The sequence below is a fragment of the Xiphias gladius genome, chromosome 1 (genome assembly GCF_016859285.1).
Source record: "Xiphias gladius isolate SHS-SW01 ecotype Sanya breed wild chromosome 1, ASM1685928v1, whole genome shotgun sequence".
In the NCBI taxonomy this organism is placed as follows: Eukaryota; Metazoa; Chordata; class Actinopteri; order Istiophoriformes; family Xiphiidae; genus Xiphias; species Xiphias gladius.
This window is the reverse complement of record NC_053400.1, coordinates 26,532,197-26,553,087: the sequence shown is the minus strand read 5'-3', so window position 1 is coordinate 26,553,087 and position 20,891 is coordinate 26,532,197. Positions and strand designations below refer to the sequence as shown.

The window sequence follows — 20,891 nt, the reverse complement described above, 5'->3', positions numbered from 1 at the left end:
AGGTCTTGTAACAGCAGCAGACGTTCATGTTGGGAATTAAAAATTACCTGAAGTTTAATTGAACAATTAACTGAACAAATAAAACAATAATAATACAAATGATAGAAACCTCTTTGGTTTCAGGACAGAATTACCTGAGGTTAGTAGGGGGTGTATCAGTGGAACTTAGGACCTCACTATTGCTAAAATCCTGACAACTGCCTTGCTTGTAGGTACTTTTATTACACCTGTTGGTCATATGTCTTCTGTTCACTAAAGTCAGTTGGACCACATTTTCTTTCTGTAGATGACTGAGAAGGAGATGGTAAGTCTGGCCAGTGTGGACATTGAGGACACCCTGCAGTTCCACCTGAACATCAGCGACCTGAGTAACCGTGACCACATCCTTGAGTTTACCCCGGCCTTATCCACCCTCTGCGACCATGTACGCTACAGCATCGACTATGGAAACGAAGAAGGCTACTTCAAGATCAACCAGAGAGAAGGTGTGAGCTACCTGCATCTGACCAAGAAGAAGGCCCTCCCCCCAGGGGCGTACTACCTTCATATCAGCAGTATGCCCCTCTACAAGAAGAAGGAGTTGGCTGAGCTGGAGGACCGACATGATAAAGACTACCTCACAGGACAGCTGGGAGACATACTGAAGATGAGGGTGCAGCTCATCCTCCATTAACCATCACAAGACTGAGACAGGCAGATGTTGCCGGCAGCTGCTAATCCAGTGTCAGGTTCACACTCCCCAAAAAGGCCAAACATCTCTGACTCTGGGTCAGTGGTTAGGGGCAACTTCTACTTGCTCCAACAGGGAGAAGTGCTCGCCACCAAAGAGACAAGAAGGGGGTGGGGGGAGGGACTGTGCCATTTGATTGCCAAAGATGATTCTACATATCATAAATACAATTTTTGTGGAAAACACCAGCTGAATGAGACAATATGAAAGATTTCAGTCAAATGAAGAACATATTGCCCTGACACACAACGTCAGCTATGTGTAAAGCATTATTGAGAGTGTGAATGGTTTTTAAATGTAGGGTATAATGTTCTATAATGATATGTGGAATCAGGTGCCATTTTGAAGGGCATGTGGACTGCAGAAAGCTCTAAAGGCCGAGTTTTTTAGAACTCAGCTTAGGTGGAAGAAAAGGGTGAGTCCCAATAGTCTGAAATAAATTCATTTCCTCCCCTCAGGTAAATGACTGAACAGACCTGGATACATGGAAGTTAACACATTTCTCCTTCCCCAGATATTAATTTAATGGAGTGAAGATGAAAAAAAGTTTGAGAATGGTTAGGAGAGGAAAGGAACCCTTTATGGACTGTTGCGATGTAGCCATGTCTGAGCTTGAATGACTCCTACTGCATATTTAAACTATGCTTTTCCATCTTTCCTACTGACTAGAATAATTCGTATTTACTGGTGCTAGCAACACAACCACATAGACTTCTGAATGCACTGTACTACTATACAAAACTCAGTAGTCAACAAGATACAGTCCCAGCGGCCATTCTGAAGATTTCATGTCTTTGCAACCGTAACAGCTAGCTTGATAGCCTGTCTGCTCTCCTCTATACTACATGTAAATTGTGTTTATACTGTAATAATCAATGCCACTTTTAATCTATGAAGCATTTGTAAACTAGAGGAAGCCCCTGGAATAGAGGGGTTTGTGATGGTGCTTATAATGACCAACTACTTCCTTTGTAAACTGTGTATACATACACACACCTGCACACACACACAACACACATTGATGATGCCAAACCTGGGCCTTCATGATTATGCACTGAGGTCTTCGTGGCCACACATTCTCTCACAAGTACAATCAGTGCTGCATTGCCACGGACCAGCCTGACACCAGTCTGTGTTCTCTGTTCACATCAGTGAGGGTTTAGTTGTAAATTCACAATAAAAACATATTTTTGGTGTATATGTATTTACTGCTGTGCTTTCACCTTTATCCAGATTGAATTACTGTTGCCAACAAGTTCAACCGGAAGCTGCAACCTTCATGTTAAGACGTCCCTCCTCTTCAGTGGTGTGTAACCTAAGTAAATTGCAACATGATATCAGTGTTTTTAGCTAGTGGAGGCTCACATTACTGTATTGGAGCTGGTTATGGAGCCAAGCTTAGCTTGTTTAGTCATGCTATTCTTGCCTTATTCTGCCCCCATGTGGAAATTTGGAAGATTTTTCAGAGTCAGACAGCAACTTCAGACAGCTCAAAACATTTGCTGAGAACGTTTGGGCAACACTCCCAGTAAAGCTACCAGACTCCCCAAAGTACAATGAGAACTTTATTAGCATATAATTTACACACTTTCAACATATACATTTGCAATACAATTATATTTGGAGATTTCACTTGGATCCAGTTGATCCAAATCCTCCAGCACCACGCTCTGTCTCATCTAGTGTCTGAAAGAGAACAAGCCAAGCATTTTTTGATTAATGATTAAAAGTATTCTGACATATACATCAGATAAAACCCACAGCAGAAAAGGGACACATCCATTGTGCAGACACTGTCAAAATGTTCCAAGTATTTGAGAGTGAGTTTGAGTTTACCTTTTGCTCCTCTAGATCTGGGTAGCAGATCCTCTCACAAACCAGCTGAGCAATTCGGTCGCCCTTTTTCACTGCAAGACAAAGAGGAAGAAAAAGACATGACATAATGATTTGTAAAGGAGATACCTGTACAAACCAATGGTTTTGTAACATCCCTAAAGCTCTAAATGAATGTGGATGGTAAAATGTTACAGTTGTTAATTCTCATTCATTAGTTTAGAGTTGAAATGAAACACGGTGCACCAAGTGTTAAGTCCAAAACCCTTATTATCAGATTACTTTTAGCCATTTATGTGTTCTAAATGGAGAGTAATTTACACCTTTGGCAGTTTCATTATGTATGTAGTTTTAGTATTAGAGATGCAATGACCTCATCAATTCTGCTATATGTACCTTCTTGACTTTTTAGTGGTATTTGCTATTTTCCAGCTGATCGTGGTACCTTTGATAAAGAGGTGATGATATATTTCACTGATCCCACAACTCACCCTCAAATGTATCCTTGCTGAAGTTGAAGAGCACAACTCCAACATTTCCTCTATAGTCTTCATCCACAACTCCAGCTGAGGAGAACATACAGAGATATTAGAAAAAAAAAGTGAAAGGACTGACATGACAACGGTTAAAACATTACATGCTCAAAATGATTCTCATCTCAAGTAGGTTAAGACTCACCGCCAACATCAATGAAGTTTTTCACTGCCAGTCCAGATCTCGGTGCTGAGAAGTAAAAATGGCAAGAGACAGTTATGACCTGTTGTTCTGCAACCGATGAAACATTATTCACCAAAAAGAAAATCCTAAATTGAATTCACACACATAGAGCCAAAACAGGAAAAACCTGAAGGCCAGAGCAGCAGGGTTGCATCAGCAACACTCACCCACTCTCCCATAGCAGCCATGTGGGACTGCTATCTGGATGTCTGTTTTCACGATGGCCTTATCCATAGGACCAATGGAGTAATCATATGCACTGTGTAAATACAGATTTTTAGTGTTAGCTTGGTTTACATGGTATTATATTCGTATGAGAGATGCTTTTATACTGGGCAACATGAAGTAAGTAGATTCAAGCTCTGTATGAACACAGGGTAGATGTTTAGAAAAATCTGAAGTGAAATTTATAATTGGATTTTTTACAAACACGCTTATATGGAGCCGTTACAACTTAGATTAGCTGCTCACATCAAGTCATTAGTGGACTCGTATATAATTTTAATTCAAAGTATAACCAACCTGTAGAGGTCATATCCGGCAGCTTTAGCTGAGCCTCTGGTAGGTGTCGTGGCATGCTCGGAAAGCTTAGCAAATCTGAGGACAGGTCGTTGGTCTGAGGTCTCTGTCCTTGCCCTCTTTGATGGAGAAACTGCAGAAGCATCGATAACGTCTAGGACGGGCATGTTGGCAGAGTTTGACACGGTTAAAGAACCTACGGTACACTAAATAATTAACAATGACTAACTACGAGCTAATCAGCAGGCAGAACTAGAGCTGACTGACGCGCCTCTTAAAAGAACCCGAGCTTCTGCTCCAGTTTCTTCGCGCCTCCACTATTTTAATGAAGGGATTTCCCGCGCAAGGGTCAGCGCCAAATTAACTCCTCCCCGAAAACACATCATCTTAAAGCGATAGCTTAGTATACCCAGCAAAAAGCGGTAAGCAAACCCAAATAGCCTCTAAAAAGTACCACAGGACTGTTAGTAAATGCCGTTTGATGGAAAAATATTTTCATTCAAATGTCGGCAAGAAAGTTAATACGCTCCGTAACCATGGCAACCATGTCGAAAGCTAACTGCTGTAAACAGCTGACGGGGGATGTATATAACAAAAGCATGAGAAAACATTTGAGAATATTAAGTCTCACTTTACTTACGCATTGCACCAGACTATGACAGACGCAGTGGTGGTGTCGGTACAAATAGAGAACACAGCGTACTAAAACCAGAGCGGTCACCGAATGTTACAAAAGGCTAGGCTAGGCTAGGCTAGGCTAAGCTAACAAAGCTGGCGTCAACAACCGCTCGCCCTGCTGTTAGCGGCGACTTTATCCATCCTAATTTCTCGCTTGCCTTTGTTTCGAGCGAGCGTCTGAATATGAAATTCCCTTCCTAAGAGACGCGGCGCAGCAGCAATAATCGAAGAGTATTGCTGCTGAAGGTCCCGCAGTCTTCGCAACGTTCGTGTCATGCTATTCGCTGACGACGTCTGCAAAGCTAACACCTGACCGACGCTACGTCCACTCTGTCCGGCAGCAGCTCAGCGCTTCTTCCCCCTCCTGCTGCTGCTGCTGTCATGCAGCGCCCAGCTCCAGCAGACATGTACAGGTACAAATCAGACATGTAGATAGAAATAGTGTTTTTAGAGTTTTTAATGGTCGGTTAGTGCCTGGGGAAAGAAACTAAGTACATTTACTCGTACCGTACTTAAGTACGGTTTTGAGGTACTTTACTTGAGTAGTTTTGATTTTATGCTACTCAACACTTGTACTCGACCACATTCCAGAGGCAAACGTTGTACTTTTAACTCCACTACTTTTATGTGAAAGCTATAGTTAGTAGTTCATTTTCAGATTCACATTATTAATGTATATTAAGATAGTAAATTAAAATTAGCCCCACCTTTACCATCTGCTCCTTTAAAGTGATCCTCACACATTAATGCATCAATAATTATAAACAAATAATATGATATGATTTAATCTCGAATGATATAATCTAATCATAATATAGACTAATAGGATGCAAAATTCATTTTAATGTGTAGCAGGCACATTTTTAATCGCTTTCTCCTCCAACTATTATCAGCACTTGAGATTATAGTCCGATCCCGTGATCCAATTTAGTTCATTGGTGCAGTCCACTGGCAGTAAATGAGCATTGCCATTCAGGATGAATTCACATTCATTGTTCATATTCGAGATGTGCATATGTGACCACTAACTCTGAAGACCTTTTATAAATCCTTTTGCATTATATAAATGTATTTGTTTCCGAAGAAGTACATAGACTTCATGCTCGTATTTTGCATATAAGACCCTGGTTGTGTCAAGTTGTAACAGTAACCATGAAATAACGAAAAGAAACCTATAACTGAAAATATAGTTTCAAAAATTTGAAATACTCAAGTAATGTGCAAGTACTTTAAAAACAAACAAACAAACAACAACAACAACAAAAAGGTTCCCCCTCCACTGACACATTATTCTGGACAAACAATGTCTAATGTTATGTCATCTAATCACCTAATAAATGACCGAGGCGAGAATAAGAACAGCTCAAAATTTTATTAATTCTTTATTTCAGGTAATCACAATTATATATTTAAATAGGAAGACAGATAATAGGCTGAAAATATACAGAAGAATTGAGTTTACAATCTTTTGTTTCACCAAATTTTCCTTAAACAGAAAGTGTGCTGTGATAGTAACATCAAAAACAGGTAAACATCTTTATAATAACAGTGTAGTTTACACTCAGTGGATATCAAAAATGTTTAAAAAATAATCAAGCAATTATTACCAGAGTTTAAAAGTACTGATAGTAATGAAGCCAATATCATTCTGTTAATTATTTATGAAAGGGTTATTTTTTTTGCTCAAAAAGTATCCACTAGTGAATTCAGATATCTACTATATACATTTATATTACAAACACAGCAGCAGGCAACACATTCACTCAGTGTAACCACTGGAAGTAGTTTCGTATCTTTGCCCGTGTGTCTGCCTTTGTTCATTGGACTCATCTTACCATGTTAGGAAGACGGGATTAGGCTTTGTTCCAACCACAAATTATGAGTTTACACCTTAGTTCTATATATAACAATGTTTTCTGTACTTGTCCGTTGATGCAAAGAGCTCAAACTTTGCCTATGCTCCTAAATTCACATTTGGACTCTGACATTTACGAACTCTGTGCCAGAAATGTTTTTTCTTTATTGAGACTTGTCTTGTCCCCTCAGCAGAACAGTTAAAAGTGTCCTTTGGTAGCCATACAGTGTAGTACATGTACATGCTAAAAAGGTTTGCTTGTTACTTGCAAGCTCGCTGCATTTTGCAGAGGTTGCGACAAGCGTTCATGAAACAGCTCATACCAACCCAGGCAATAAAAACAGGTTCATAGTAAAATAAGGTTTATTTAGTACTTAGCACTTATGTGTTCGTAAGTCAAACAGTCAATTATTCTACTACTCTTATGTTCAAATGAGAATTGGAGCCCACATGTCCCCATCAGGTGTTAAGTGAAAAAAAGCTGGATTGTTTTATACTTTGCAGTTTTTCTGGAAGACTGAAAAACATCATCCAGGTTCCTGTGCGCTTTCTGAACACGCTTCATAATTAAGGTGCTACCAAACTGCTGTTTAGCCTGCAAGGTGCTCAGGAGTAGAAAGTAAGCACACTCTTGTGGTTTCCTCTAATGAGCAGTGTTGGTGGAAGGTCCATTGTCAGAATGTCCAGCCAGGCCATGTAGAGGAAATCAGAGACAGATTCCTTACGAGCGATGGGCATGCTCCTGCACGGGGTAAGGGGACAGACAGTATGTTTGGGTACAGTATGTTAGATGCTGTTCTTCCCACACTGGATTTAGCTTGGCGGTTTAATGTTATTCAGGCAACAGTTGCTTATACTTACACAATGATCAGATTGGCTGATTTGGAGTTTTCCTGAAGCACCTCGTTCAGTCGTACCTGGAGGTTGGTCTGTATAACAGAAGCAGTTATTTTTTAACAATAAACTTCAACCTAATTCTGCTGTTGAACACACCACTTCCGAACCGAACTAATGCGTTATCATGCCAGTGGTTTATATAAAGTCTTGATTTAGTGTCAGCGCTTTTACCTTCTCCTCAAAGCTGTTCAGTTCTTCGTCAGTGATTTTCCAGGGCTGCTCTCTCTGCATTGCTTCCGCCTGAGCGGTGTCTTTAGACCCCTCATGCAGACAGAAAGGCTCAATCATGTCAGCTAACTTCTTCAAGCTGAAAGAAAGTAGATAAGAACCTAAACTGACTGTGGAAAATATTCTCTTTTGTAATCATATAATATATTCATATTATGAGGTGATTCAATTTTACTATTACTGTTGCAACAGCTGAAAAAAAAAACGTAGTTACCTTTCAGAGCTGGGTTTGACATGGATGTTGTCGATGACATTGATGTCAGTGCAGTTAATTCTGAATTTCTTCAACAAAGACTTCATTCTGCCACACAGATAATCCCACACTGATTAACTTTCATATAAATATTGGCAATTATTTTCAGTTGATGCTCATGAATTTTCATATCCCGGTTTTGCTAATTAATTTACCCAATCCAACTTCCACCCATTATGCTATGTTGATATTGAAACATTATTTTCTTTTTTTGTTTGTTTTTTTTAACTCACTCCTGTTTGTCTAGATCACTGCGTTCAGGCTGTCCTGCGATGAAGATCCTTAATTTACAGTCTTTCCACTTCTTCCTGGTGGTGAGGATGTAGGGGAGCAGCAGGGTAAGACCTGGAAGACGGGAGATGTATTTTTTTTATTTTTTATTTTAATACCAATGAATCCAGTTGGTTTTAGTATACAAAATGTGTATCTTTGCATTACAATTCCCAGGGTGGTTATGTTTTTGAACCTGACAGTTTATCTGTCGATCACCAGGAGATCTCATGAAGTATCTCAATGAATTTGGTGGACAGATCAAGCTTGGGCCAGGACAAAACTGATCAGATTTTGGTCATGACCAGGTCTGAAATTTCTGCTATTATCATATGAGTATTGTCTAGTAACACATCAAGTCACTTGATTTCAAAAGTTGTGATTATATTTTAATATTAATATTATTTTATTATTATTATTTATATTATTATCAAACAATAATTCATAAAAAAAAGTTATCTTTGTGTCTTGCATTATTGTAGAGGGACTGTTTAGTTCTGATTGTTCATTGTTTGCATTCTAGTTAACCAAACTTTTTTCCCCTTTTTTTGGTTTTATTTAATTGCTCGGGTGTTATTTATTTTACTCATTCTAATTTTTTTCGATCCGCAGATTGTCTGCAATAGTATCAGGGAGGACAGGATGTGTCCTTGTGCATGTATCTGTTACAATCAAGGTACCTAAGAGAATGCTGCTTAGGGGAACCAACACCTACCTCCATCGTCAAACAGCCACCACACATCGATGGTGCCTTTGGGCTGTTTCTTCTTGAAGTGAGCACTGGCCTCCAACAGCCTCTCGTTCATCTTGGCAATCTGCGGGGGTGGAGGGCCGCACACTGACACTGGGAGAGCAAAAAGATATGAGAAATGAGAGCTGGGTGAGGGAGAGGAACTGTCGGAGGGAATGTTATTTTTCTTGACTGAGCATGCAGAGTTAAGTTGGATTTGAAAACTAGCGCAAACCAACATTAAGGGGCTTCATCTACATCAGCAGGAACAGCCAGCTCTCAGATCTCTCAGGTCTTATGTTCCAGTGAGTAGGATGCAGATTGTATACTAATGACCATCGCCATCTTGCCAAGATGCAGCTCAGTGGTGAGTGTGTGTGTGTGTGTGTGTGTGTGTGTGTGTGTGTGTGTGTGTGTGTGTGTGATGTAGAGACAGAGACAGATGGAGAGAGAGGTTGCAAGCACCCTCTGCTGTCTGGGTTGGAGGGTTGCTCTTAAGGGATGCTCTTCAAGTGGAAGGGACCATATTATTGGATTACACCCTCTGAGGCATCTTTAGAGGGAGCACTTGAATCAATTACATCTTAATGGGGGTGTGTTGAAGTTTCCAAAAAAGATGTGAGTCATTGGGCTCAATTGTTAAATGTGTATTATTTTATTCTTTGACTCAGTGGGAATGTAAGTGTGTGGAGAAGAGTGAAATAGATACATCCATTTTCCACATGTTTAAAGTCCATATTCATCTAATGATGCAACCTTTGCTTTAAATACCTTCAGACTGAAGCCTTTCTGAAATGTCAGGTAAGATTTTAACAGACAGAAATAACCACTACATAGATACCTCTGGTCATGAGCACTTGCTTAGAGACTTTCCTGGACTTCCTAAACAGTCCTCTTGGTTTCCCTCCATTTGGCATCATTTCATTCTCCCGCGCCTGTTGCTCCCTTGCTGCCTTTAGCATCTCCTCTGAAAGACAGAATCAGATTTACGGTTTACAATCGGTTTAGTATCATTTTATTGTTGTCAGTTACTGTTGTTGTGAGAATAAAAGTTCACACACCACAGTGGCATTGCAGTTTTTGACCATTTTTTATGTTATTCTTTTGGCGGAATAACACAGTCAAACCTGATTGGTAGTTTAAAACAGTCAAAACTTATTTGAAGTCAGTAACAAATGGCATTTCTTTAAAAAAAATTATCATGATTTTACAGCCTTCTTTTATATTTTTCTGATATGTTGAATTGATGTTTGCTGCCTTATTTATTTCATGCTTCTGTTTTAAGGCCATTTATTTCCTGTCATTGTGTTTCAACGTTCTGCTTGACCTACCTTTGTGCAGCTTGCTTGAAAAGTACTATATAAACATAATTGTTGTTAAACGGATGCAGGAGTTCCTGTTGATTAAAGCAACAAAGTCATACTGACCTTCTGCTTCGACAATGTGTGACACATCAAGTCCCTGGTTCATCCTCAGTACCACTGTCCCGTACTCAAAGTCAAACGCATCACTGTCAAAAAAATAGGAGGACACCAGCTCAACACACAGAAATCCTATCTATGTTTAATTATCGGTGGTAATATTGTTGTGCGTGTTTGTGACTTACTGCAGTATTCCCACATAACTCTGCACTGACTCTGCGTCTGAAGTCCTCCAGTTTTTCTTAAAGCCTATCATCAATGTGTTGGGCTTCATACGGCCAAGACCGGAAGCCTGTAAGAAAAAGAGTGACACACATAGCATAAAGATAAAACCCAAAAGCAGAGGGAGCTGTAACCTGAGGCAACACAGGCACCATGTTATCCTGGGGTGGTAAAACCCGGTCTCTTCATAACCTGGAGAAGAAAAAAACAAACCAAAAACAATCTCCAATATGTTTCAAAATGTCCCAGACGAGAAGGCTGTGAAGCTGTTTTACGGCTAGAAGTTATAACCAGATCATTCAGCACCTCTCATTTTGTCTGCAGGGGCTCATCCAATGCAGTGTTAATCAATTATAGCTTTTAATCTGCCATGCTGTTTGAAGTAAGCAATCCTTACAATGAACCAAGGCCTTATCTCAAGAGTGCGATAGCCAGAGCCATAAGGTTGTTTTCCTGCTCCTCATTAACTCTCTCCCCTTCTCCCTCCTGCACTAATGTCCTGGCCGGATCCTTATGACATGCCCAGGTCGGCGTTATTACACAGCAATAGATACTTTGGGTTGTGAGGAAGAAATGGGTCAATAAAACCTGTTTTTGCATTGTTTAAAATGTTATCTCCCTCTGATCAAAACCCGCAGATTACACATTAATCGATTTTTACGGGTTAGTTGTTTTTTTCTGTTTTTTTTTTTTTTTTTTACTTGAAGAAATGTTTCGTAAAACATGACCACACTGACCTGCAGCAGGCTCTCGGTCCCTTCCCTGAAACGGTCACAGGCCACAGCAGCGTAAAATGCCTTGCGTTTAGTCTTCCTAAGCCACAGCTGGTTCTTCTCCATGCCGGCGTTCATCTCTTGGAGAGCCTCAGATCTCGGGCCCTGGGAAGATCACAACATACAGCAATATGTGGGTGTAAGTGTTTGTGTGAGTGTGGTTGAGAGAGAAATATATCCCAAAGACACCTTTTTCATATTCAGAAGACACAGGTGACCCTACAATTTAGTCTCAGGTATCCAGACAGTTGGCATTTCCCTCATCCCTGCTTGATATTTGCTTAATTTTTCCACTGCATATGAAGTATGCACTCTGCACAGTTTAAATTTGCTTGATGTGCAAATATCGATTTAAACAGAAGGTTGATATTTAAATAATAATTTTTGTGAAGGACGATACGCGCCGCCTTGGTAATTTCCATGGTTTTTTTTTCATTTGCAAATAATGAGAATACAATATAACCTTACCACAAACACTTCACAGGTAAGACAGAGTCCAAAGTTCTTAGAAAGGGAGTGAGCCAGGTCTAGGAGAGCTGGTCTGTTTCGTGCTGAACCTGTCAGTGCTATGATCTGAGGCCTGAGAAAGAAACAAGAATGTGTAACAATGTCACTTGGTATTTTAGGATTCTGAAAATGTCCTTTAATTTTTATGTTTGGGTTTTATACATGGCATACTGTCAAGGACAATATTGTACAAGTTTTAATGTATTGATTTGAAATAAATATCTGCACCCACAGTGATGCAATGCAGACTTTTACCTGAAGTTCTTGACATGATCCTCTACACCAGACAGAGACAGAGCGTTGCTGACCGCACTCACAAATGTCACAGCCTGCGTGGACGAACCCCAGTTTACATCTGGAGAGAACAAAGGAGTCCGAACAGGTTAGATCCACCATGCAGGTATCACGAATGCACTTCCAAGCATGCAAACGTGTACACGCAGCTCACCTGGCTTCTTGACTGTGACATAAATGTAGAGGAGGATTTCAATGCCGTATGTGAGGAGAGCAGCCCACCAGTTGATAACAAACATGACAACACAGCAGAGCACTGCACCCACCAGGGATAGCCACATGTTGTAGTATTTATATGCCGGTCTCCACCCTGGGAAAAGCATGACAGAAGAAGGATCAGATTAAGTAACTGCAAACTGATGGGAAAGTGATGGGAAACAGACGGTACAGACAAAAATCAAGTCTTAATTATCTAATGCAACTCAGTCTGTCTTTGCCAACATTTATAAGCTACTTTGTCTGTAGAGGCCCACCTGGAGACTTGGCATAGGATGCATGGAAGCAGGAGAAATTGATGAGAGCATAAGATGCCAGGAAGAAGTTTGAAATGATGGGAGCAATGGTGTTGAGATTACCTTAGGAGACAACAAAAAAACCTCAGTCAAATTGGTATTCACCTTCTTCACGGTGCATAAAAGTTCAAGTTGTTTCAGTTCATTTACACTGGTCATTTAAAGCTTAAAATACATTTTAAGATAAAGTATAAAATGTGAGTTGTTAAAAGGACATGAGGAAGTTGTGGCCAGGCCATGGCAGACAACTGAACTGACCAATGAGAATGAAGGCTATTGAAATGATGAAAGTGAGGATATAGCCACGGATTGGCTCGTTGTTCTTGCCATATCCCTTGGCAAAGAAGTGCAGGGCCTTGTAGATGTTGTCTTTACACAGAGCCTGAGGAGAGACACAGGTTAGGTTAGAAAAGATTTTTTGTTTTCTCTTCTAAAACATTCCTCTTAATTGCATTGCATTTAGAAAAAATATGGTGAGTTACTGACCTGGAAGACTTTGGGAGCACTGACAAGGGAGGCCAGGGCTGAAGAAAGCGTAGCTGAGAAGGTTCCAGCAGTGATGAGGGGACCAAACCCAGACACCATGGTCATCACCTGTGCCGGAGGCGAGGAGAGGGGAGCATTAGAGGTGAAAAAAAAACCCCTTCTTATGTGCGAATTAGAGTTTGGAGGCTGTGTACCTGGAAGTTGTTCATCGCGCCAAAGTTGCATTTTTGCACTGCGCAGGAGGAGAAATTATAGCCGAGCTCACAAGCAGTTACTGCCGAACCATTACAAGGCGCTCCGGGAGTAATGAGGTCAGTTGTGTTTCCTGTGGCATCACGGACAACAGAGGCAGCTGACCAATTAGAGAGAAGAACAGATGCATTAATTACATTTGAAAGTCTAACAACCAACCTCTCAGTTGTTAGACTGAGAGGTTGTATGTGTGATCAAGACAAATGCTAGCTTACAAACACAACCAAGAAAACCTATCTTTTGGAACAGACAGGGGGCTGCATGTATGTCTAAAACAGGTCTAGCTCTAGCAAGGTAGCGTTTTTATACAAACAACACAAATGTAAAATTACTCAATAGAGGCAAATTTCATGGATCATTGCACTTACAGACACAAAGGGCCACACCCAAGTAGGTGACAGCAGTGATCAGGATGGCCAGCAAGGTACCTTTAGGTATGGCTGCTTGGGGATCCTGTAAAATAGCATAGACCTCTTTTAGAAGATTTCAGGACAGTTACTATGAGGAAGAACATTTCTGCAAAAAAGCATTAAAAATGTAAATGAATAAATAAATTAAAGTAAAACAGTTTCTGATTTGATCCCATGTACAAAACTGCAGTATTTTTTTTTTTTTTTTTTTAAATCACCTCCAGCCTTCTGTTCAGAAACCTATGTACCACAGCAGCTAATGATTCCTATGCATGGCTCTTATGAAATGACCTCTGTATGAAAAAGGTACCCGCAAGTCGCCAGAGATGTTGGCTCCAGCCAGGATCCCGGTTGCAGCAGGGAAAAAGATGGAAAACACTGAAAAAAAGGTCTCACCCTCTCTAAAGTCTGGAGTAAAATTCTCTAAGAAGATTTTCGCTGTGAAAAAGAGAGGGAGAGAGGGAAGAGAAATGAAGAGGGAGAGAGAAAATTAGGTGAACAGTGCTTTGTGAATGAGTCAAATCTTCACATTTTGAAGTTAAGTGATTTGGAGAGGGTGCCTTACAGTTATAATTGAAGAATCCTTTGGATTTCTTATCAGCGGTTGCAGGAATGGCTGTTCCTACAAATACATTCACTATGGCCACCAGCAAGATAATGAGTAGAATAATCTGTGCCTATTGGGGCAAAAGAATTAAACTGATTAAAGTTATGGTTGCACATTTTACCACAACAAGCCAAGAGATTGGTAGGCAACCAGCATGATGTTCATCTCTCACCTTGGCCTCCCATTCCATTCCAGCAACCGATATGGCCAATAGGAACACGACTGTAATACAGCCAATGATTCTGATGTCATTTAATTCATCCACCATGAGGACATCGTGCTCCTGAGTGTGGCAGAAGGGAGGGAAGCGGCACGAATAAGTGAAGAGTCAAATGTCTTCGAATGAGACGTTTCCAAAGCTCCGTCTACGGCCACCTGATCATTATAACGTCACACACCTTGAGCAAGTCGACCACGGTCTCAGCAAACCCCACCACATACATGGCCACAGCCACGGCATTAGCAAAAGCGAAAATGAGACCAATTGACCCGCCAAACTCTGGCCCCAAACTGCGAGATATCAAGTAGTAGGCTCCTCCTGATATGAAAAAATGAAGCACACATATTCAGTACATACAGTAGTGGATGATTAATCACCACATCACTGATTCATTGATTTAATGTTAAGCAGGCTGTAAAACAGAGAGAAAGCCTCAAGAGGTGACATCCAGGTGCCGCTTTGAGCCTTGTGTCTTTATCTACACACACACCTCCATTCCCCCAGTAAAAGATTTAATGTCAGAACAAGTGTGTGTTATCTCAGACTTTATTTATTTTCAAATAATGTTTTAACTGTTTATGAGTTATGAGTGAAATGCCTGAAAGAAAGGTAAGTCAATCATTGAATTAAGTTATTTTGTCACTCTGCTTTGCTGAATATGAAGTGATCTTTTGTGTGTTGACAATGACTTACCTCCTCTGACTATGCCATTAGTACAAATGGCAGACATAGAAAGGCCGGTGATGGTGGTGACCACACAGCTGAGAGCGATGACCACAATTCCCAGACCTGAAATGCACACATGTAACAGCTTAAAATTATTAGTTTGAATTACAACTTACTCAGCTGTTATATTTAAGTGGTCTGTCATGATACATTATGATTGTGAGATGAAACCCCCCCTCTCCACCGTCACTTTTAAACACAGTGACAGTCAAAGTCCCAGAGGAGCCCGGCGGCTACAAGTTACAGCCGTCTGCTGTACCTGCTCTGCCAACTGCCTGTGGCTTTTCTCTGCTTCTCAAAACCTATTAGTTATGCCTCCTGACCAAAAGCTGCTTGCCGATCAATAGCTTCTTAAACGGTGAACGCACTCATGAAGCAATTCACACAGTCCCCCCCCCCCCTCCTCCTTCTCTATCTCTCTCTCTCTCACACACATGCTGCTCATAGAGGTTTATAGACCTCAATAGACCTTCAGTAAGTGTAGATTATTACGGGAGCTCAGAAAGGCTAGTTAGGTTGAATCTGCCCCAGTTCAATCACCCCTTGCTAATGAGTGGAGGACTACATCATTCTTTAATTGTCCCTAGTCCCTAGAATTACTGGTAACAGCACCCTAATTTGTCCTCAAAACACGGACATGTAGGATCTGCCTGCTGGTGCCCCTGACAACGTGATCCTGGTTCACCTGGGGGAATCATCTTTGGGTTCGCTGATGAAGAGGGACTGGAGTGACCGGTAGACTCAATCAAGTCACGGCAGGTTTATTTGTATCACATACAAAATCTATCGGGCTTTTAAAGGCCACATTAGCAACAGTTCCTAACCTACACCTGAGCTGTGTAACAGGAAAAGGAAAAGGGGAAACCTCAATCAAAAATTTGTACATGTGAATAAACGGAAGAAGGTAGCAACAGGTGAGAAATAGCAATTCCAAAGAAACGAACAAAATTATGTAATAGTTAGCAGATATTCTGTACAAAACACATCTATGTGCCTAGGGACTATGTATTCCCTTGTGTCCCATCTGACCAACGTGTATCCTTGTCTCACTCACCCCAGCCTGCCTGACCAAAAACCCAGGACAGACGGATGAACAACATGACACCCCAGATGTTTAGCATGCATCTCACCTGTGGAAGAGAAGGACAATTTAATCCTGTGTGTGTCACGATCTATTATCATGCAAGTGAGGGGACAGACAGATGGTAATGTTAATGACGTGCATACTGGAACATATAGAAGTTTCCGTTTCAGCAAAAAACTGAAACATCTGTAACTGTCAGCAGCACATATGATCGACCAGCAGCTCTTGAGCAAATGCAAATTACTCCCAGACTCGGTTTTGAAAGCCCCACTTGGCCCTGCTGTATTATTGAGACACATGGAGCCTCGTCGTGCCAGGTCACAGTTATGTAGAGTGACCCGCTCCTATAAAGCGGAGGGAGCTTGCCATGACCCAACGTTAACTCACCAGCACGCCCCTTATCCAGCCAAACTTTACTGGTCCTTTGTTGTTGTCAGCGGGAACAGCAGACTCCAGGTCATCAGAGGGGGTGCCGTCACTCTCCTCGCCATCGTCCTCCACGGTATCCGGCACTGAGATTGCTCCATTCTGTTGGGAAAATGTGAAGGGAAATATCATGGAAAAGAAACATGTCAACTTCTCTTAATAGATGTAACTGGGATATATTCATGATAATTGTGTTCAAATCTATTTTTCGATTGTGAGGAAAAGAGCGTCGCTATTAGGAAGTTGCAGTCTGTGGTTTTATGAACTCTCATGAGGAGATACAGACTGTCTTTTTCATGTTGCGTGTGTGTTTGGCTTTCTCATGCCTTCCCTGTAATACACAGGAGAGAACTTAGAAAGGGAGAGGAAACTGTGGTGATTTGATTTGGATGAAGATTGATAGAGAGACATCATGCTGCCGTGTGTCTGTCCTTGAAAACTGAAGGGAAAAATGGAGAAAAAAAAGACAAACTTCATTATAACCTTCTATGAAGATGAATACTGAAATATAAAATAACTCTCCTGCCCGACACTTATATCCTCACATCTGATCTAGTAAGACCTCTTTGATAAGTTTCATTTCCATTTATTGAAAGAAAGAGATTTTTGGCAACAAATTGTCAGCCTTTCAGTTGCAGTGGCATGGAGTTTGTGATTCCATCAAATTACACTACTGAGTCAAATCAAATCTTAGACTACTTGAAATGTAAATTTGTGTCAGGGTCATTCATTAATTGAAAGCGTTGATAGCTAAATATTTCTATAAGTCAAGAAAAGTAATCAAACAATTTTTCTTCTTTGGCAACAAAACTATGAGTTAACTGTAGTTAGTCTTCCCAGATGAATTTGGGGATTCGTAGATGAATCACTGGTTCATGGTAAAAAATTTTAAGATTTACATGTTATGTGTTTATGCCAATATGTTTATGGGGTGATAGATGACCTTATACATTTGCACCATACTGGAATAAGACATAATATTTGTAATTTTCTGCTGAGGAAGACTGCAAAAAAGATCTATCTTTAAAAATAAAATCATTTCAGAATGCTTATCTAGTTCAACCTGTAAAACCTGAATGACCTATGACCCCATCTCTTTTGCCACAGCAGTGTAATGGCCTAATAAAAAGCACTAAAAACTCTTTAGGTGTGCTTGTTGATTGCCGTTGAGTTCCAGAAATAACCTTCTGTGTCCTTTTTAGTTTAAGGTCATTAGGCAATGAGATAATGACTGAACTATGGAAAGTGATGATGTTGGAATGATCAAACGACTGTAAAATATCTTATTTAACTCTGTTTTGAGTCTTTAACCTGAGTGGATGGACTGTGTCACTCAGGAGCAGAACAAAAACTGCAGTGACAGAGTCAGTGACTTCAATTTGGGACTCAGGGAGAACAACAGGTGTAAGCTACGTTCTGCAGGAGTTGAGGTGAAGGTCAAACGTGAATAATAGAAGAGAAAAATGGGTACAAACCAAGTATTACAGGGAAAACAGAAAGATAAGAAGGGAACATAAGTGACGAGGAGCTGTATAATTCACATTCTCCAACTTCACTAACAGACATATATGCACTCACCTTCTGAAACACATTATGGAGCTCCTGCAGGGATGGTCGCACAGCCCGGGGACCGCTCACACTGCCTGCATTGCGATAGAAGTCAATGTTGGGCACTCGGTCCAAAGTGTCATGACCAAAGGCACTGACCACTGAGGGCCGAACCATCCGGTGTTCCCCATTAGAGAAGCTGTTCTCCTCATAGACAGGAGGTTCATCCAGAGTAGAATCATAAGCAGGGTTAACATGCTCGCCTCCGTTAGACTTGAACCTTTCCATCAGTAATGCTGAGAGAGATTCTCAGATTTAAACAAGTCAAGGACAAAACAGCAGTGTGTGTCTCAAGTCTTCAGTCATCCAACAGTGTTTTAAAAGAGCAGAGCACTGCATCAACTGGTGTGGTTATCCTTTGTTATTGGTTTATGAACTAGGCTAGGATTAGATTTAAAGAGATGTCTTCTGAGCTTCGTGTGAGTAAACCAACTTCTTGTGAGCGAACCTTTATACCTTGCATCCCATGGCCATATACTGGCTGACAGCTATTGGCTAATTCTCTGGAAAACTGAACAGGGGCTGACAGATATGTCCTTGCTTCATCCTAGGGGACACAAAGGCATTGTTTAACGATTAACCAAGTCATAAATGCCAAACGAGAGATAAAGGCGCTCACTGCCCAAGTTCTAGAGAATTGATTACTAATATTATTGTCTGAAGTGCAGGGCAGCAGCACATGTTGTTCCGTGGTTGCAGTTTATGGGGCTATGGTCAGTATTTCCTCAGACCTATGGGTCCTTTGGATGAATTACCAGGAAACATCCATGTGGAGGTTCCCAACTAGCAAAAAAGCTCATATAACCAAGCAGGAAAATTTTCAAGGTTACAGACCCTTTTACGATATCTATGACTGTGGCAGAAAAAGATAAAGCTAGTATGGTGTGATGGAAAAATATTAATTTAATAACAGATATATAAGCAATAGGATATAATCAATAAAACTAGTGTCATAGCAAGAGGGAAAGCAGTCTCACAGTGGCTAAGATACTGGTCCCATAAGTGTATTATGACTGATTAAATGAACATTATCTATAATGTTTGGTCTTTGCAACAAAGTGTTAAGTGAGAAAATTGCCAGGTTTGCTAGCACAAAAGAAATGGCCATATTCATGAGCAAAATTAGAGTTAATATGAAACCATGAATTACAGGAACATGCCGAAGGCGCTTCTCTATAGCCACATGACTTCTAAAGTGCCTTTAAAAGACCTCTTAGCGGGTAAACTTCCTTATTACTGATACACCACAGTGATTTATTGAGTGAAAGGCAGGCTAATGGCTTTGAAATCTGACCTTGGTTGTATTGCAGGCTGAGGAAAATACTCCAGCACACGTTTTTATGTGCAAATTGAAAGGAGGCGATCAATTGCACAATGCGCATCAGATTCGGAACACAGCAGTTCAAAGTTGTTATAACTTTCTACAGCAATGATACAATCTGACTCATGCTGAGGAAAGAAAACTTTCCACATGGAATATAGTGGCTACTGCAATACAACTCTCCTCTTCGATTCTGCCTCTGTCTAAACTTTTCTGTCTGGTGATATTAATCTTCATCTTTGTGTCAGATTTAGAGTTTATTTGGGTTTAACATAGAGCAAGGTCTTTTCTTGAGTTACATTGCAGTTTTGTTAGTGAAGTAAGAGGTCCCGGCTCTCCCACAGTCTGGTGTTGAGATTAAGGAGATTCCTCTTTATTATCTGGGCTGCTTGACTTTTGTCTGCTCTGCCTGAGTAAATCCAGAGTATGCAGTGCTCCTCGGAGATCTGGTGAGTCTGTGGCAGCAGGTGAATATACTCCAATTTGTACAGAGAACAAGAGAATGTGCACTCTACTTAATGTCCAAAGGGCTCAAAAGAGGCAGAAAAAAAAATCCCTCTGCAGCATTTATCAAACGTTGTCCTGCTCACTGCAATGTGACAAAACTGATTAAGTACAAAAGAGCAGATACCACGAGACAGGATTCCTGATGCTACATCTTAACGGGCTGCAATAAATAAAAGGGTGGGTCAACCTTACAGCTCATCTCAGCTATTGGTCGAGTCAGTGTAGACCTGCTAATTGTATTTGTCAATCAGACATAAAATGAAATATCTCCAATCAAACATGATCTATTTTTTATGCTTTGTTATAGAGAAGCTTACTGCTGGACTGCGGCCTGCTCAGTCAAATCTAATTAAAAATCCAACATAAATTAATTCAATTTGATTAAATTTTTTCAAAAATCATAAATATTAAAATTTAAAAGATTTGAAGAGTCTCCTATATGTAATTCTCTTGTAAGTTTGCTTAATAGAAATGTTTGGCTTAGGTAATTCCCACTTTGTTTTAAATTTTTCAATTTGAATTTTTAATTTGAAGGTTCATATCAAATTTTCAATTGAAAATTTTAATATTTCCTATATTACTTATATTTTAAAGAAACATTCACTTACAAATAATCAACAAAAGGATATTCAAGAAGTGAATGAATTTAGTTCATAGTAAAGTGAAGTTTTGATTCAATTAAGATTAAATTATTAAATATAATAGCTTTATAATCATTGATAACTGTTATAAAAAGTTAATATATGTCATGGTAGTTACGCCTTAGCTCAGGCTTCAGATTTCACATAAGGGTTCTGACTTAAAA

At 40.3% G+C, this 20,891-nt stretch overlaps 3 protein-coding genes and 1 long non-coding RNA gene across 7 annotated transcripts in view; 2 read left to right on the top strand and 2 right to left on the bottom strand.

Moving 5' to 3' along the window:
- Positions 1-1,934, top strand: part of fbn1 (fibrillin 1) — a 63,046-nt gene extending 61,112 nt beyond the window's left edge. For both annotated transcript variants that reach the window (XM_040123526.1, XM_040123518.1), the window contains exon 66: positions 287-1,934. In XM_040123526.1, the coding sequence (XP_039979460.1) occupies positions 287-673 (387 nt within the window). In that variant the 3' untranslated portion in view covers positions 674-1,934. The remainder of the gene's footprint in view (positions 1-286) is intronic.
- A 343-nt stretch (positions 1,935-2,277) lies between these two features.
- Positions 2,278-4,835, bottom strand: dut (deoxyuridine triphosphatase). 3 transcript variants are annotated; one of them, XM_040123553.1, is made up of 7 exons: positions 4,636-4,835; positions 3,803-3,953; positions 3,448-3,539; positions 3,242-3,286; positions 3,055-3,129; positions 2,567-2,637; positions 2,278-2,416 (listed from the first exon to the last, which is right to left on the bottom strand). In XM_040123553.1, exons 1-7 carry the CDS (start codon positions 4,751-4,753, stop codon positions 2,360-2,362), a joined length of 609 nt encoding a protein of 202 aa, XP_039979487.1. In that variant the 5' UTR covers positions 4,754-4,835; the 3' UTR covers positions 2,278-2,359. The 3 variants fall into 3 exon arrangements, with proteins under 3 accessions (XP_039979487.1, XP_039979504.1, XP_039979496.1); XM_040123570.1 differs by lacking the exon at positions 4,636-4,835 and adding an exon at positions 4,440-4,569; XM_040123562.1 differs by lacking the exon at positions 4,636-4,835 and having other exon boundaries at positions 3,803-4,103.
- On the top strand, positions 4,150-8,702 carry LOC120788075. Its single transcript, XR_005707187.1, has 4 exons — positions 4,150-4,221; positions 7,958-8,048; positions 8,203-8,288; positions 8,593-8,702. It is a non-coding gene; the product is annotated as an uncharacterized LOC120788075 (long non-coding RNA).
- Positions 5,855-18,655, bottom strand: slc12a1 (solute carrier family 12 member 1). Its single transcript, XM_040123540.1, has 26 exons — positions 18,229-18,655; positions 16,612-16,752; positions 16,195-16,270; positions 15,108-15,203; positions 14,593-14,732; positions 14,367-14,477; positions 14,153-14,264; positions 13,898-14,025; positions 13,546-13,630; positions 13,120-13,277; positions 12,926-13,033; positions 12,698-12,821; positions 12,401-12,502; positions 12,082-12,237; positions 11,889-11,988; positions 11,595-11,706; positions 11,091-11,231; positions 10,317-10,423; positions 10,138-10,220; positions 9,552-9,677; positions 8,696-8,824; positions 7,944-8,055; positions 7,672-7,758; positions 7,401-7,536; positions 7,194-7,261; positions 5,855-7,074 (listed from the first exon to the last, which is right to left on the bottom strand). Exons 1-26 carry the CDS (start codon positions 18,484-18,486, stop codon positions 6,939-6,941), a joined length of 3,132 nt encoding a protein of 1,043 aa, XP_039979474.1. The 5' UTR covers positions 18,487-18,655; the 3' UTR covers positions 5,855-6,938.
- Between the last annotated feature and the right edge of the window lie 2,236 nt (positions 18,656-20,891).